Raw genomic sequence first — 14,824 nt, 5'->3', positions numbered from 1 at the left:
AATCTGCATGATGTGATAATCTACAATCAAGTCCTTTTTAGAATTGCGGGTGAAAGCAAAGCAGCGATTACTGTATATTCAAAAGCAAAAGCAACAACAGCTTTCTTTATGTTGAGAACAATGTAGGCACCTTAGAACTTTCAACTGTCTGGGAGCTTCCAGCTTCAGCTATGGTTTCTAGTAGAGATTTCTGCCTAGAATAGGCATGTCTAGAACTAGCATTTTATTTGAACCAGAAAAGGAGATAATCTGCTTGATGAAATTGTTTATGGGCTTCTTGAGATCCTATAGTTGGATGCAGGAAGAAGCTGAAGTGGCTTAGCTATTGCAGCTAGACCTCACAATGTGGCGTTAGGACTGAAATATCACAGCAGTGGGGTCCTCCAGCTTTTGAAAAAAGCAACACGGCTAAATTACCTTTTTTCAAAACAACTTCTTCTTTAGGTGGTGGAGGGGCAGGCTCAGGAGTGGGTCTCCGTGGCTTCAGTCCAGGTGCTTAAAATGATATTAATTTCAGAATAAGCGCACATGCAATCATCGCCATTGGGTATTTGATGTACAATAAGCATTTAAAACTGAAAAACCTCCTATTATAAGAGAGCTATGCCTTCCAGTTCCATTTGAATAATCACAAAACATGGAGAAATCAGCTGCTTTACTTTTCTCCTTGTTAAGTTTGGTCCTCTCTTTCAAAGATACTTTATTTCAGAATGAGTTTTTTAAAAAAACAAAAACAACCACCACCATTTTTGTTGCTAAACTTTAATTTTTGACTTTAACTTTAGTATATACAGTGGTACCTCAGTTTTCGAACATAATCCGTTCCGGAAGGCCATTAGACTTCCGAAACGTTCGGAAACCACGGTGCAAAGGGCAGGCTGCAAAATCAATGGAGAAACTTGGGGAAAAAGCTTCAGTGGAAGCCGTTTGACTTCTGAGGCGCATTCAAAAACAGAAGCATTTACTTCAGGGTTTTCGGTGTTCGAAAACCGAAACGCTTGGCTTCCGAGAAGATCGAAAACTGAGGTGCCACTGTACTGTATTGTTAGTCGTGATAGCAAGGCCATGATGAAGAAGCCACAGAATCTGCCATCCGAAATGAAAATATGCTTCAGTAAAAAGAAAAAAAGGGGGGGAAGTGAATCGAGTTGAACACAAAACAACCACAGGAAGTCACACATGGAAACGGAATGAAAAATATAGTACTTTGTGAAATATACTAAAAACTACAGTCTATTGCTCTTTAAGACAAGAACAAGACACCAGGGGCTGTGGGAAACTTTCCACATAGTGGCCGCTTGGGCTGGGGCCTTATTAGGATGCATGCAGCCTGAAGAGTTTACATTGCTTACTTTGGTTCTAGCATATCTGATCATACAATAATTTGTTTTCACTGGATCTATATATACTTAGCAGAGAGGACATCCACTTCTGTTGAAACTTTAATAGATTGTGTAGGCACAATGTTCCTTCCTGACTTATGAGCTATAAAGACCCTATAAACAAGTTTTCCCCTGTGAATATTGCGTGAAACTATTATTACAAAAGTGTGTGTGGTGGTGGGGGTGGAGTCTTGTTTCGGGAAGAGGATCTATTTCCCTCTGTCTTGAGATGGTGGGAAAAGAACAGATTTTTTAAAAGTAAATCCAATTCTTGTAGGACGACCAAATGTTATTTAGGTGATACACTTTGAAATATTGAACTATGTTTGATCTTTCCATGATGCTGTATAAGATCAGAATATTGCAAAATGTGAGATGTGGAGTAATATTTTTCATGGTACCTTAAAAAAAGCTACATATAGTTGTTTATTTTGATAATCCACTGCTGATTTTCATTAGGAAATAATAAATCTCCCTCCCTGTAATGCTTTGAGTTCCATTTTCTCTATCCTTAATTCTGAATGCTAGTTATATTACATCCATGCTTGACACATGCACTTTCAAATAACTAAATACAATCCAAAGAACTATAAAACAAGTTTCACACACTCAGCAGGACTTTGGACTTGTGAATCTCAGACAGCAAACAAACATGCCACATGTTGACTGGTGTTTGAAACTCAGGAGAGTTTCAAAAGCAGTTTGTGAGGTGACGTCGTCGTCATCATTTGTTAAATTTATAACCTTTCCTTCCTCCTGAAGGAGCCCAGGGCAGCAAACACACAAAAGACAAAACAGTTAATTCACCTAAAAACACCCAATACAATTCCAATACAGATGCAGACTGGGAAAGATCTCTATTTAAAAGGCTTGTTGAAAGAGGAAGATCTTCAGTAGGCACCAAAAAGACAACAGAGACATCACTTGTCTAATGTTTAATAGGACAGAATTCCAATTGGTAGGTGCCAAGACACTTAAGACCTGATTCCTACATTATGTGGAACAAAGCTCTTGGTAAGATGGTATCTGGAGGAGGCTATCTGCAGAGCACAGACTGACTGAATGTACTGTATAAGGGGTTTTTCTCACCATGCATAAAGCCTTAGACAACAGGTAAAATTAACTCTCTGGACTGCAAACCCTAATTGCATATTTATAAAAAAGATAAAAAAAATGAAAACTGTGAGTAGGGACATTAGACCGAAAACCATTCAGACAACATTCAGTTAGACTTACATTAATATATTAACAGCGCAATCCTATATACACCTACTCAGAAGTAAGTTTAATCAGGCTCACACCTGGGATGGCAGGTGGGAATAGGATGGCAGCCTAAAGATCACACTTTCAAAGAACATTATTATGTGTCAATAGGCATTAGTTATAAAACTGGGGGCTTAGTACAGTTGTTAAATACTGTTGGGGTTGCTGCTGATACCTTTAAGCTGAACCTTTTCCTCCTTAACCTCCTCTTTTGGTGGGAAAGGTACACGGGGTTTGGGTTTTTCAGGTATCTTCTTCTCCGGTTCTGGTTCTTTAAATGATATTGCGGTAGATTCAGTGCAAATGTAATTATACTATATAAACCTCAGATGAAAGCCATCTAATGTATCAAAGGAAATAAACTGCTTTTATAGACTCCATTCGTAAAACTCCCAGTAATGCAAGTGCAAAAATAAACAACTCAGCTGAAAATATCTGATGGCCCATGGGTTCAAGAAAGTTTTTGGAAAAGTCATTAGTAAACTTCCAAGTCAATTAAGAGGGAAAGGTTTTGTAAACGAGTGTTGACAAGGTCAAAGAAAATGGGAATCACCAACACAGTTACAGAAAGCAATACAACATAGGAAATACACACATACAAACACACACACAAAAATAACAAAACAAAACATACTGGAGTGTACACATCATGGAACATACCACACCTACTAATTCTAATTCGGCAAGATGGAGATGGTGCAAAAGAAAGTGGTATATTTCATTCACACTTTAGTATATACCTTCATATGGAATTATCTCCTCTGTTTCTGGAATAGGAACAGGTACTGGCTCTTCTGGTTCAATTTCCTCCGTAACCTCTGGCTCTTTAAAGAATATCGACAACGAAGATAAGATTGCCATTTAAAAGAGCGAATGGCAAGAAGAATTGAAGACATATTGCACAAAATAGCGGGGACATTATTACAACATACACATCCACAGACAAACACACCAGTGTCACAGTGTATTTTTTTTTTTTACATAAATGGGTGGAAGGCCCTTAGAATGGATGCTTTTGTAAACAGAAATTGCATCAGGCCTCTAGGAACCCTCTGCACAAAGACCTATATATTCTGCATTTGATGGGGCTTTTGAAAAGTATATGTCTAGATTATATTCACACATATTTTAAAAAAAGGATTGTTGCCATCGTATTCACAGATATTTTTTGATATACATGTGTTTTTCCCCTTCAAAGAAGTTGGGGCAGCTTTGATGGCCTGATTAAGTTTCAATTTTGTACGAAGCAACTATTTGATGCAGTTGCGTTTCATTCAAATGTTCAAGATTCTAAGCGTGGGTTTTCCACGGTTAGAATTGCTTGCAGCCATTAAAGGCTGTGGCTTGAAATCCGTATTAAGGTAGAAAGGCAGACTGTTAACTTTCAACAGATGGACTTCATAAAGAATAGACAGAGTCCTCTACCACTACTACCACCCAGCCTTACATATACATAAAGGTAAAGGTAAAGGGACCATTAGGTCCAGTTGTGACCGACTTTGAGGTTGCAGCGCTCATCTCACGTTATTGGCCGAGGGAGCCGGCGTACAGCTTCCAGGTCATGTGGCCAGCATGATAAAGCCGCTACTGGCGAACTGGAGCAGCGCACAGAAATGCCATATACCTTTCCACTTTAGCGGTACCTATTTATCTACTTGCACTTTGACGTGCTTTTGAACTGCTAGGTTGGCAGGAGCTGGGATCGGGCAACGGGAGCTCACCCCGTCGTGGGGGTTTGAACCTCTGACCTTCTGATCGGCAAGCCCTAGGCTCTGTGGTAAAACCCACAGCGCCACCCACGTCCTATTACATATACATACAGGACCACATAAAACGTAAGACCAAACAAAGCAGACATAGCAGTCTGGATAAGAATGATGTTGTGATTAATAGGGAGAGCTACCTTCTGCAGGCAGAGGTTCCGGCTTTTTAGGAACAGCAAGAGGGGCCTCTTCTTCTGGCACAGTTTTCTTAGGGACTTCAGGGACTTCAAGAAATTTTAATTAGTTTTACTTTCATGTAGGTAAAACAAACAAGGCATTAAAAGCAAAAACAGAAGTGCTAAAGGTATTGAAGTTACCTATTGTGTTTGGAGACAAACACTCCCTCACCCCCATCCCCACCCAAGTTAGGCTCAGCCTGTCATTTATGCACATTAGTACGATTTACAAATCCAACAGCTGAACCAAACGCAGCAAGCAAGATAATGATTTTCTCTGTGAATGATAAAAGTACCTTTTGCAGGAGGAGCTTCCGGTTTTTTAAGTGCAGCAGCTGGCTTTTTCTTTTCGGGAACAACTTTCTTGGGCTCTTCAGGTACTTTAAAGATAATATTTCTATTTTTACTTTGAGAATTATCGAAGTAAGAGGTTCCAGATGTTAAGAATAGGAACGAAGAATTAAGGACGTATCAAAAGCAAGATTAATGCTACAGACAGATACACAGACGCACATTGTATCTAGAGACATACAGACTTCGTATTATACTGTAAAATGAACACTAGGTTATTTCAGTCAAGCTAAAACTATAGGAGAGACAGCACAGCACAGAAGAAGAGAGTATTTTAAGAAGAACAAAGAAATTATCTTCTTTAGGTGTGGACATATACCTTTAGCTGGTGGAGGTTTGATTTTTTTAGCCACAGGAACTTCTACTTTCTTTTCTGGGACAGCTCTCTTGGGTACCTCAGGCACTTTAAAGATATTAGTTGGTTTGTTAAAAGACAGGGAAAAAATATATCCGTCAACCCACAGGCACATCAGACATCACCTTCATCCAGCTTCAAATGAATAATTCTTCCTGAATCTGTTTCAATTCATACATTTAAGTTTTTATTTATTTATTTGCACGTCAATTAATAATGGAAATTTCAAATTCTTGCAGGCCTAAGCAAGTTGCTTTGAAGAATCAGAAAGAACCTTTCTCTCTTTCACACACCCACACACCCATGTACACACACGGCAACTTTGTTCACAAGAGCAGTTTTTCGAATTGCTCAGCAGAAAGTTGGCAAAGCAACCCTTGTCAACGTTCTGCTTTAAAGAAGACACACTCTTTGTACTGGAATAGATTATGCCATATACCTGGTTTCTTAGGTACTTCCATAGGCTCTCCAGGAGCAGCAATGACTTCTGGTTCCTCAGGAACAGCTCCAGGTGCTTGAAGTGCAAGAATGTCCTCAGACCCCTCAATGACGTATTGTTCTGCCTCTTCCATCTCATAAGCTGCAGCGCTCTCAGGTTCCCCAAAAGCAGTTATGGCCTCTATGTCTTGGTAGACGGAAACATGTTGTCGCTCTCTCTTTCCGATAAAAGTCTGCACCTCTCGTTCCTCTTCATGCTCCTCAGTCTCTTTAGCTGGTGGGCGTTCTGGTTTTTTGAACAAGGGTTCGGGCTTCTTGGGCGGTGCCACAAGCTCTGGTTTTTTAGGCACAGCGGCAGGTTTCGGCTTTTTCGTCACCACAACGTGTTCGAGTTTCTTGGGAGCAGCTTCGGGTTCAGGTTTCTTCGGTGCAGCAACAGGCTTGGGTTTCTTGGGCACAAGGGCAGGCTTAGGTTCCTCAGGAGCAGCAATGACTTGGGGTTCCTCAGGGACAGCAACAGGCTCAGGTCCTGCAAGGGAAACGATGTCCTCAGACCCCTCAATGACATATTGTTCTTCCTCTTCCATCTCATAAGCTTCAGCACTCTCAGGTTCCTCAAAAGCAGCTATGGCCTCTATGTTTTGGTGGACGGAAACGTGTTGTCGCTCTCTCTTTCCAATAAAAGTCTGGACCTCTCGTTCCTCTTCGTACTCCTCAGTCTCTTTAGCTGGTGGGCGTTCTGGCTTTTTAAACAAGGGTTCTGGCTTCTGAGGCTCTGGTTTTTTAGGTACAGGAGCAAGTTTCGGCTTTTTAGGCACTGCAATAGGTTCTGGTTTCTTGGGCACAGCCGCAGGTTCTGGCTTTTTAGCTACAGCAGTAGGCTTTGGCTTTTTTGGCACAATAGCAGGCTTCATTTCTTCCAGAGCAGCAATGGCTTCTGGTTCTTCTGGGACAGCTTCGGGTCCTTCAAGTGAAATAATCTCCACTGATTCCTCAATAAAGTATTGCTCAGGCTCTGTGATCTCAAAAGCCGAAGCACTCTCGGGTTCTTCAAGTGCAACTATAGCCTCTATGTCCTGGTGGACAGAAACATGCGTTCGCTCTCTGTACCCAACAATCGTTTGCACCTCTCGTTCTTCTTCATATTCCAAGGTCTCTTTAGCAGGTGGGCGTTCTGGCTTTTTAAGTACAGCCTTTGGCGGTTTCGGCACAGCTGCAGTTTCTGGTTTCTTAGAGACAATGGTAGGCTTGGGTTTCTTAGGCACAATAGCAGGTTTGCGTTCTTCGCCAACAACAGTGATGACTTCTTCTTCAACAGTGATGACTTCTTCTTCAAACTCAACAGTGACCTTTTCTTCTTCATAAACACTAATGGTCTCTGGTTCTTCAGACACAGCAAAGCGTTCTGGTTCTTTAGGTAAAACAAGAGTTACTTTTTAAACTGGCACAGTTTTCCGAAGTACTTTGGGTGCTTAAAAGAGATTAGTTTTACTTTTAAGAAGGGGCAAAAGATATGTAGCTAATATGACGAAGAAGATTGAAACATAATGGACAATTATAACAAAACCAGCCATTGTGTGTTTGCATACTAGGACACAGAGAAAGCAGTCGTGATGAAGTTCAGCTCACAGCTAAGCATTTTTTCTCTCACACACTGGACTGAACCAACAGTATTGTTTACAAATGAAATTTTAAGCAACGGAGCACAGACAGAACAAGAATCTCCCAGACATCTGCTTTAAACATCTGCATCAAAACCACATTCTTTATAATTGCACTAATGCTGAAATGTACCTTTAACAGGAGGAGGTTCTGGTTCCTTAAGTACAGGCTTTTTAAGCACAGGAGTCGGTTCTTTCTCTTCGACGACAGCCTTCTTGGGCACTTCCGGCACTTTAAAGATATTAGTTAATGCTTACTATTGAATTTTGAAAGCACAATGAAATGTAAAAGACGGGAAAATGTCTAAGCTTGAGATGTAAGGTGAGGGGGCATGCATGCTTGCTTTTGTCCCCAGAATATTGTACCAACAAACTACCATGAAGTACAATCCACTTGCACCACCAGTAGAACTATGAGGATAGAGATGCTAGGCACATAAAGCTACTCAAAAGAATGCATGACATAGACTCATAAGGATATCCAAAAGATGATCAAGAGAATAAGAAAAGGATGGTTTTCGCTTCATATACCTTTAGGTGTTGGTGGTTCTTTCTTTTTGAGTGCAGGGACCTTCTCCTCAGGCACAGGTTTCTTGGGCACCTCTGGCACTTTAAAGATATTTGTTTGTTTTACTATTATTAATTCTAAATGCAATGTGCAAGATTATGAAGAAACTGCGAGACACAAAACGTGACGATATACAACATTATCTACTAACAATAACATTGAAGATCTATCTCAGCCTCTCGCTTTTCTCTCTCATTAAAACAATCACTAATTCAGACAATGCAGATAGAAAACAAAGGTATCAAATACAAACAAAGAAAATACATTTACAATCCCACTGTGACAAGATAGTATTACATCCCCACTCCTCATAAACAGTAAATCTGTAAAAAGATTGGAGTGGTTTTAGCCTTGGTTATATTTACTCTATTACTGATGATTATATATGAACTGGGTTTTTAGTGTCACACTGAATGCAATATTTGATAAATATTTTCTTCTGGGCCATCATATATTCCTAAGGTGTTCTCCTTAATTCTCAAAACATCCAATGACTTTAATGGATAATGAATAAGGTTTATGCCTTTGACAAGAATTTTGCCACCTTATTGGAAGATGACACAACACAACTGGAAGTTTACATCTCTTCTTTGAACTGTTGATATTTTGTATTTTGATTTATTATTGACATGCATTGCCTAGGCATACCACCAACTTCTTTGCGACCCACCAAGCTCAATGCAACCTAAATGTTACTGGCAGCTCATAAACCTCTGGCTTTTCTTACTCAATGTGATCAAAAAGACTATAAAATGTATCTATTTGATACACATTTGGATTACAGCTCATAAACCTCTGGCTTTTCTTACTCAATGTGCTCAAAAAGACTATAAAATGTATCTATTTGATACACATTTGGATTACAGGTCACTTTGGGCATAATCCAGTTAACGTTAAGCACTTTGTGCTTAATCCTTCCATTGAAATTAATGGGACATGCATAAACTTCCTGCTCATGTTTAGTCAGAAGTAAGTCCCATGGTGAGCTTTGCTCTCAGATGCGTGCATAGGACCGTAGCCTTAAAATGCTTAGCTTCACCCGGATTGTGTCTAATAAATGCCACATTTCAATGGGAAGTAATAAATGAAGGAAGTGAAGGCATGGGAGCAAGGCAAAAGCTGGAATCCTGCTCCAATTAAAACCCATGGGAGTTTTACCACTGATTCTATATAAGCAGCATTGTACCCAAATATTTTGACTATGATTATTTCAGAATTGACAAATACCTTTAGCAGGGGGAAGTTCTGGTTTTTTTGGTACTTTTTCTTCTGGGACAATTTTCTTGGGCACTTCAGGCACTTAAAAGATATTAGTTTTGAATGTGTGATTGTCAAGGATATAAAAGATTTGAAAACAATAAACACAAAACTTAAAAACAGTGACAAAAACAATATTCAAATACAATTTTCTCCTCCTCTCCACAAACGCAGACAGTATATTTTCTTTATTTTCATGCTATATCCCTGATTTGTTTGTTTGTTTGTTAAATGAGTGTTTCTTCCCTTTCCTGAGAAGTTATGCAGATCTCTAAAGTGCGGTAGTTTAATTGCCACCCTATTTCTTTGTCCTTCTGTTAAATTATCACAATCCATGGAAGATGAGCATAGCATTGGTAAGGGATGGAGATGCTTCCTGGTACATTCTCATTTGAATTTTCCTTAAGTATACGAAACTACACAGTTATTTTTCAGTAAATTTCTGCTGCCAGGGTTGCTGAAAGTAAATAGGCCAACAGCCTGGATGGCAGATTACTCACCAGGAGCTAAGTGTCAGCTAATAAAGTAATTATTTTATAAAAATAGGCTGAAAGCCTTCTGGATATCTCAGATGAAGAAGACATGTTGTACATCATAGGAGAAAACAAGGAACACAAAGTACAACATATACATCAGAATAAGAAGACGCTTCCATGTGACCACAATAATGTTGACATGTACCTTTAGCTGGTGGGGCTTCTGGTGTAGGTGGTTTCTTTTCTGGAACGACTTTCTTGGGAACTTCTGGCACTTTAAAAGACATTGGTCAGTTTTAATGCCCGATTTATTTATTTAATTCCACGAGAAATTTTATACACTGCTTGGTTGTATAAACAAAGTAAAATAAAAAAACAAATCCTCAAAGGGGCTTACGAAAAAAGATCATACAATTATCGATGAGAATTAACGACAGTAATTTAAGACTTTTTGAAAAGGCTAAAATAACAATAAACAGATTAAAACATGCACCAGCTTTCTAAATGTAGAAGATATGAGCAAAACGCAAGGGAAAAACAGTTCCCACAAGAAACTCAAGCTGTACTCCTTAGATCTGTTCACAGAATCGAGTGAACAGATTTGAATTTGCCACCCAAACAGTAGAAGGAAATCCCAGGAGGTGGCGAATTTGAAAGAGCTAAACATGCAAAACAATAAGAATATAAATATTCCCAAGATGCTAAGATATACCTTTGGGTGCTGGAGGTTCAGGCTTTTTCACGGGTACTTTTTCTTCTGGGATTTTCTTTGGCACCTCAGGAACTTCAAAGATAGTAAATTGTTTTAAGTCTTGGGCTACAGTGATGTATGCCAGTAATTAACAAGAGCAAACAAAGGGAAGGGAAACCAACATAAAGGGCTATCTTTTTTTCTAAAATACATGTGGGACACATATTACATATGACTACATTATGAGGAGTCATCTCAGAGGGAAAATAAGACTATTAAACATACTTTTACAACTATTCAGTTATGTGAAAATAATGTTACAGCTATAAAACAAATCTGAAGTTCTTTGTGGCGTTTCTGGTTATGACATGTACCTTTAGCAGCAGGGGGCTCTGGTTTTTTAGGCTCAGGAACCTTTGCTTTTTCCTCAGGGACCACTTTCTTGGGTACTTCGGGAACTTGAATGGAAAACAATTTCGTTTGAGAATGCGAATATCAAAGAGAATGCACAGACGGTACTAAGGACACTAGAAAGTCGTAAAACACAGAACGTCAAAAATAAGGACAAAGCTGGAGAGACACAACATGACACAATTCATCTGTACAGAAGTAAGCCTCCTGTCTTTCTTGTCAGGTCACACAGTAGAAACACAGAGATGGAAATCAACATTTTCCTGTCTCTCCCCTTGATAAAGGTTAGATATTCCTCCCAAGAGCAAACAAAGCTGTTTCATATGTTATGAGCAAATACACACCTTTAGCAGGTGGAGCTTCCGGTTTCTTAGGCACTTCAGCTGGTACTTTCTTTTCTGGAACAACTTTCTTTGGCACCTCAGGCACTTGAAAACATTATTATTATTATTATTATTATTATTATTATTATTATTATTATTTACAACAAGTCATTTAAGAAACATACACAGTGCAGTTACAAGAACATGCACACACACAACCCCAGCATTAAACAGGCAACACAGGTCCATCATTTGAGTTCGTGAATCCCACAGATTGCTCTTAAAAAGCAGTGATAACCACTAAATTGGTTGGTCTTCAAAGGGGTTCATGGGGGGGGGGGAAAGGCTACCAGTGGCTACCAGTCATGGTTGCATATTACGTCCGGAGTAGGGGCAGTATGCTCATCAAAACCAGTTTCTGGGAAATCACAAGTGAGGAGAATGCTGTAGTGCCCATGTTCTGCTTGTGGACTTCCCACTGGCATTTATTTAGTTGGGCACTGTGACAGCCATATGCTAGATTAGATGAGTTGTTGGTCTCTTCCTGTGTTCACCCAAATATATTTAGGTATTGCAGATGTACAGTATACTAACACCAACAAACTTCAGTTTGAAAAATGTGTACTACTCAGTGCTACCCTTAGAATGGCAATGGCGCCCACCTGAGAGGTGCCAGAACTGAGTTCCGGCTGAAAAAAGCTCTGGTAGAACTAACTTGTCATTCTTTCTTTAAAAATGAGGCCTACCTTTGGCAGGTGGAGGTTCTGGCTTCTTCGGCACAGCCACTGGAGCTTTTTCTTCTGGGACAGGTTTCTTTGGTACCTCAGGCACTGAATAAGATTAGCTTATGTTAATGCCATGCATTCCAAAGGTAGCATATGTTAATCCTAACAACAACAAAAAATCCTTCCAGTAGCACCTTAGAGACCAACTAAGTTTGTCATTGGTATGAGCTTTCGTGTGCATGCACACTTCTTCAGATACCTGAAGAAGTGAAGTGAAGAAGTATCTGAAGAAGTGTGCATGCACACGAAAGTTCATACCAATGACAAACTTAGTTGGTCTCTAAGGTGCTACTGTAAGGAATTTTTGTTTGTTTGTTTGTTTCGACTACGGCAGACCAACACGGCTACCTACCTGTAACTAGAAATATGTTAATCCTGTCACAGAATGGTAGCAGGTGGACACGACCTGGTATCAGTTATGTCTAGCTTCAATAATGCGAACTTAAACACGTACAGTGGTACCTTGCTTCTCGAATAGCTTAGTTGTTGAACAAACGGTTCCAGAACACCGCAAACATCTGACGCAGCTTCCACTTGCATGCAGGAAGCTCCTGCAGCCAATTGGAAGCTGCGTCTTGGTTTTCGAATGGTTTCGGGAGTCGAACGGACTCCCGAAATCGATTAAGTTTGAGAACTAAGGTACTACTGTATACCATATATACAACATAACTAATAAGTGCTATCATTGCTGCCATGTATTCTGTGTGAAGAATAGTGACAAGGAAGTACGTAAGAAATGAAGAGTAGACACGAAAGGAACAGTAAGGAACTGACGGGATGGGAGCATCTTATTTGTTAAATACATTAAATGCACACACCTTTAGCCGGTGGCGCCTCTGGCTTTTTAGGCACAACTTTCTCTTCCGGAACAGGTTTCTTTGGTACCTCAGGCACTATTAAAGGAAGGGTATGGATTTTGCTTACTCTTTGGTGCATACATAACTTCTAAGACACAAATGCAAACTGAGGCTACAGTCTAAACTCAACACACACTAGGAAGTAAGTCCCACTGAATATTAACAAGTGACAGCATTTCTCAGTTTAAGGCTGTAATCCTAGGTCCAGTTATGTTCAAATCCCATTGAATGCAGCAGCAGCAGCAGCTTCTGAGACTTGGCTGCACTGGCCATCATCTAACACACAAGGCTTTGTCTTTGAAGGCTCTCATCTGAAATGTGCCATCTCTCTGAGGCTAGGTGGGCGGTGACTGGAGACCTGGCCTTCTTGTGGAACTCTTTCCCAAGGGAGGCTCACCGACCATGCAGCATAGCTGCCAAGTTATCCCCTTTTTTAAGGGATTTTCCCTTATGCTGAATAGGCTTCCTTGCAAGAAAAGGGAAAACTTGGCCGCTATGCCATGCAGTCTTTTTCCCCATCATTGTTATTAACACCATTGTTAACCATTTTTTAAAATATATATATATATATATATATACATAATTTAAATAGAAATCAATAGTAAGGAAGAAAGCACAAACCAGTAACAGAACAGTAAATAATTAAGCAGTTAACAATTTAACAACCAAAACTACAATAAATTAATTGCAATAATAATTTTAAAAGGAAATATATAATAATTTGAGATAAAGTTATGGTAGATGGGGATGGGGATATTTAAATAATAACATTCAATTGATATCCTATATCTTTAATGTATAATTTATAATTTGAAATATGATGGAAACAATCATTATATATTCAAAAAAATTCAAAAAAATTCAATGCATTCCTATGGGATTCGCTAGATGAATTTTTCGTTATAAGAAAAGACCTGTGGAACGAATTAAATTCGTCTAGCGAGGCACCACTGTATATACACTGGCCTGGTTCATGTGACACAGTAAGCTAAGCTATGGCTTACCAGAATTGTGCAAAAGCGCAGGCTTTCAATCACCAGCTTGCAACCACTTTGCTCCTGCATAGTCTTTTTTTAATATTACACTGTGCTGAGCTCAATCAAAGTTTAGTTTAGTGTATTGCTGGAGCCCAGACTCACTGTTAAGTGGTCTGCTCACTAACCACGAGCTGTAGCTGAGGTTTGTTCTTACCATGTCATGCAAACCAGGCCAATGCTTATCCTCCTGGACCAGCCCTAACCCACTGCTGCTTTCTGCCGAATGGGAAGTTACCTTTAGCTGGCGGTGCTTCTGGAACAGCAGCTGGCACCTTCTTTTCCGGGACAACTTTTGTGGGTACCTCAGGCACTTTAAAAGAAACAGCATCATTTCCTGTTACGTTTCAGTTTGTTAAAATGTAGGCAAAAGTGTCAGGAAGAAAGAGGCGCCTTTAGAGGAATTTCAGGAAGGTTAGTGGTAAATATTAAGCAGTCACAGTCCAGGGGACAAGTAAGTTCCATTGAAATCGATGGGGTTTTGTATCCATAACTCTTTGAATTGTAACCAAAACCTATCTGAACGTTTCCTATTGAGAAATGAAGTCAGTTTTTTGAATAAGAGTAAGCATAGAATGCAGAAGTATAAACGGGGGTGGGGGGAATCGAACCCATAACCCATTTCTTTTGGTCAGAATGAAGGGCACCAAGACTGAGGTATATATACCTTTAGCAGGTGGAGGTTCTGGTTTTTTAGGCACTGCAACAGATATTTTCTCTTCTGGCACAGCCTTCTTGGGCATCTCGGGAACTTTAAAGATATTAGTACATTTTACTTTGAAGAACTGAAAATGGTTTATAACACGGCATGAAGAAGTGAAACAGATTTATTCCCAACAGACAGAACATGGCACATGGACATGGAACGACATGGACAATATTGGCATTAAAATCACACGGGTGGGTATTCAGTTGAAAGCAAGAGGCTCCCCTTTACATTGTATAGACATAGACCTTTTCTCAAAACATACATAGTTGGCGTATGAACAAGCACCAGAATGTCAGTTGTTGCTGAATATTAGCTGTCGAAGGG

General features: G+C 39.7%; 1 protein-coding gene across 50 annotated transcripts in view; it reads right to left on the bottom strand.

Moving 5' to 3' along the window:
- Positions 1 to 14,824, bottom strand: part of TTN (titin) — a 307,843-nt gene that overhangs the window by 130,159 nt on the left and 162,860 nt on the right. For 27 of the 50 annotated variants that reach the window (XM_035133990.2, XM_035134229.2, XM_035133998.2 and 24 more), the window contains 18 exons: positions 14,459 to 14,542; positions 14,030 to 14,104; positions 12,719 to 12,793; positions 11,862 to 11,945; positions 11,137 to 11,220; positions 10,756 to 10,839; positions 10,403 to 10,474; positions 9,896 to 9,964; positions 9,185 to 9,256; positions 7,921 to 7,998; positions 7,523 to 7,621; positions 5,730 to 7,139; positions 5,255 to 5,338; positions 4,881 to 4,964; positions 4,549 to 4,632; positions 3,386 to 3,469; positions 2,821 to 2,916; positions 418 to 495 (listed from right to left, as the gene is read on the bottom strand). In XM_035133990.2, coding sequence (XP_034989881.2) covers positions 418 to 495; positions 2,821 to 2,916; positions 3,386 to 3,469; positions 4,549 to 4,632; positions 4,881 to 4,964; positions 5,255 to 5,338; positions 5,730 to 7,139; positions 7,523 to 7,621; positions 7,921 to 7,998; positions 9,185 to 9,256; positions 9,896 to 9,964; positions 10,403 to 10,474; positions 10,756 to 10,839; positions 11,137 to 11,220; positions 11,862 to 11,945; positions 12,719 to 12,793; positions 14,030 to 14,104; positions 14,459 to 14,542 — 2,796 coding nt within the window. The remainder of the gene's footprint in view (positions 1 to 417; positions 496 to 2,820; positions 2,917 to 3,385; positions 3,470 to 4,548; positions 4,633 to 4,880; positions 4,965 to 5,254; positions 5,339 to 5,729; positions 7,140 to 7,522; positions 7,622 to 7,920; positions 7,999 to 9,184; positions 9,257 to 9,895; positions 9,965 to 10,402; positions 10,475 to 10,755; positions 10,840 to 11,136; positions 11,221 to 11,861; positions 11,946 to 12,718; positions 12,794 to 14,029; positions 14,105 to 14,458; positions 14,543 to 14,824) is intronic. The other 23 variants (XM_035134051.2, XM_035134366.2, XM_035134405.2 and 20 more) reach the window with 19 other exon arrangements.

Source organism: Zootoca vivipara, chromosome 1, assembly GCF_963506605.1.
Source record: "Zootoca vivipara chromosome 1, rZooViv1.1, whole genome shotgun sequence".
Taxonomy (NCBI): Eukaryota; Metazoa; Chordata; class Lepidosauria; order Squamata; family Lacertidae; genus Zootoca; species Zootoca vivipara.
The sequence above is the reverse complement of the archived record's forward strand: the minus strand, read 5'-3'. Positions and strand labels throughout refer to the sequence as shown.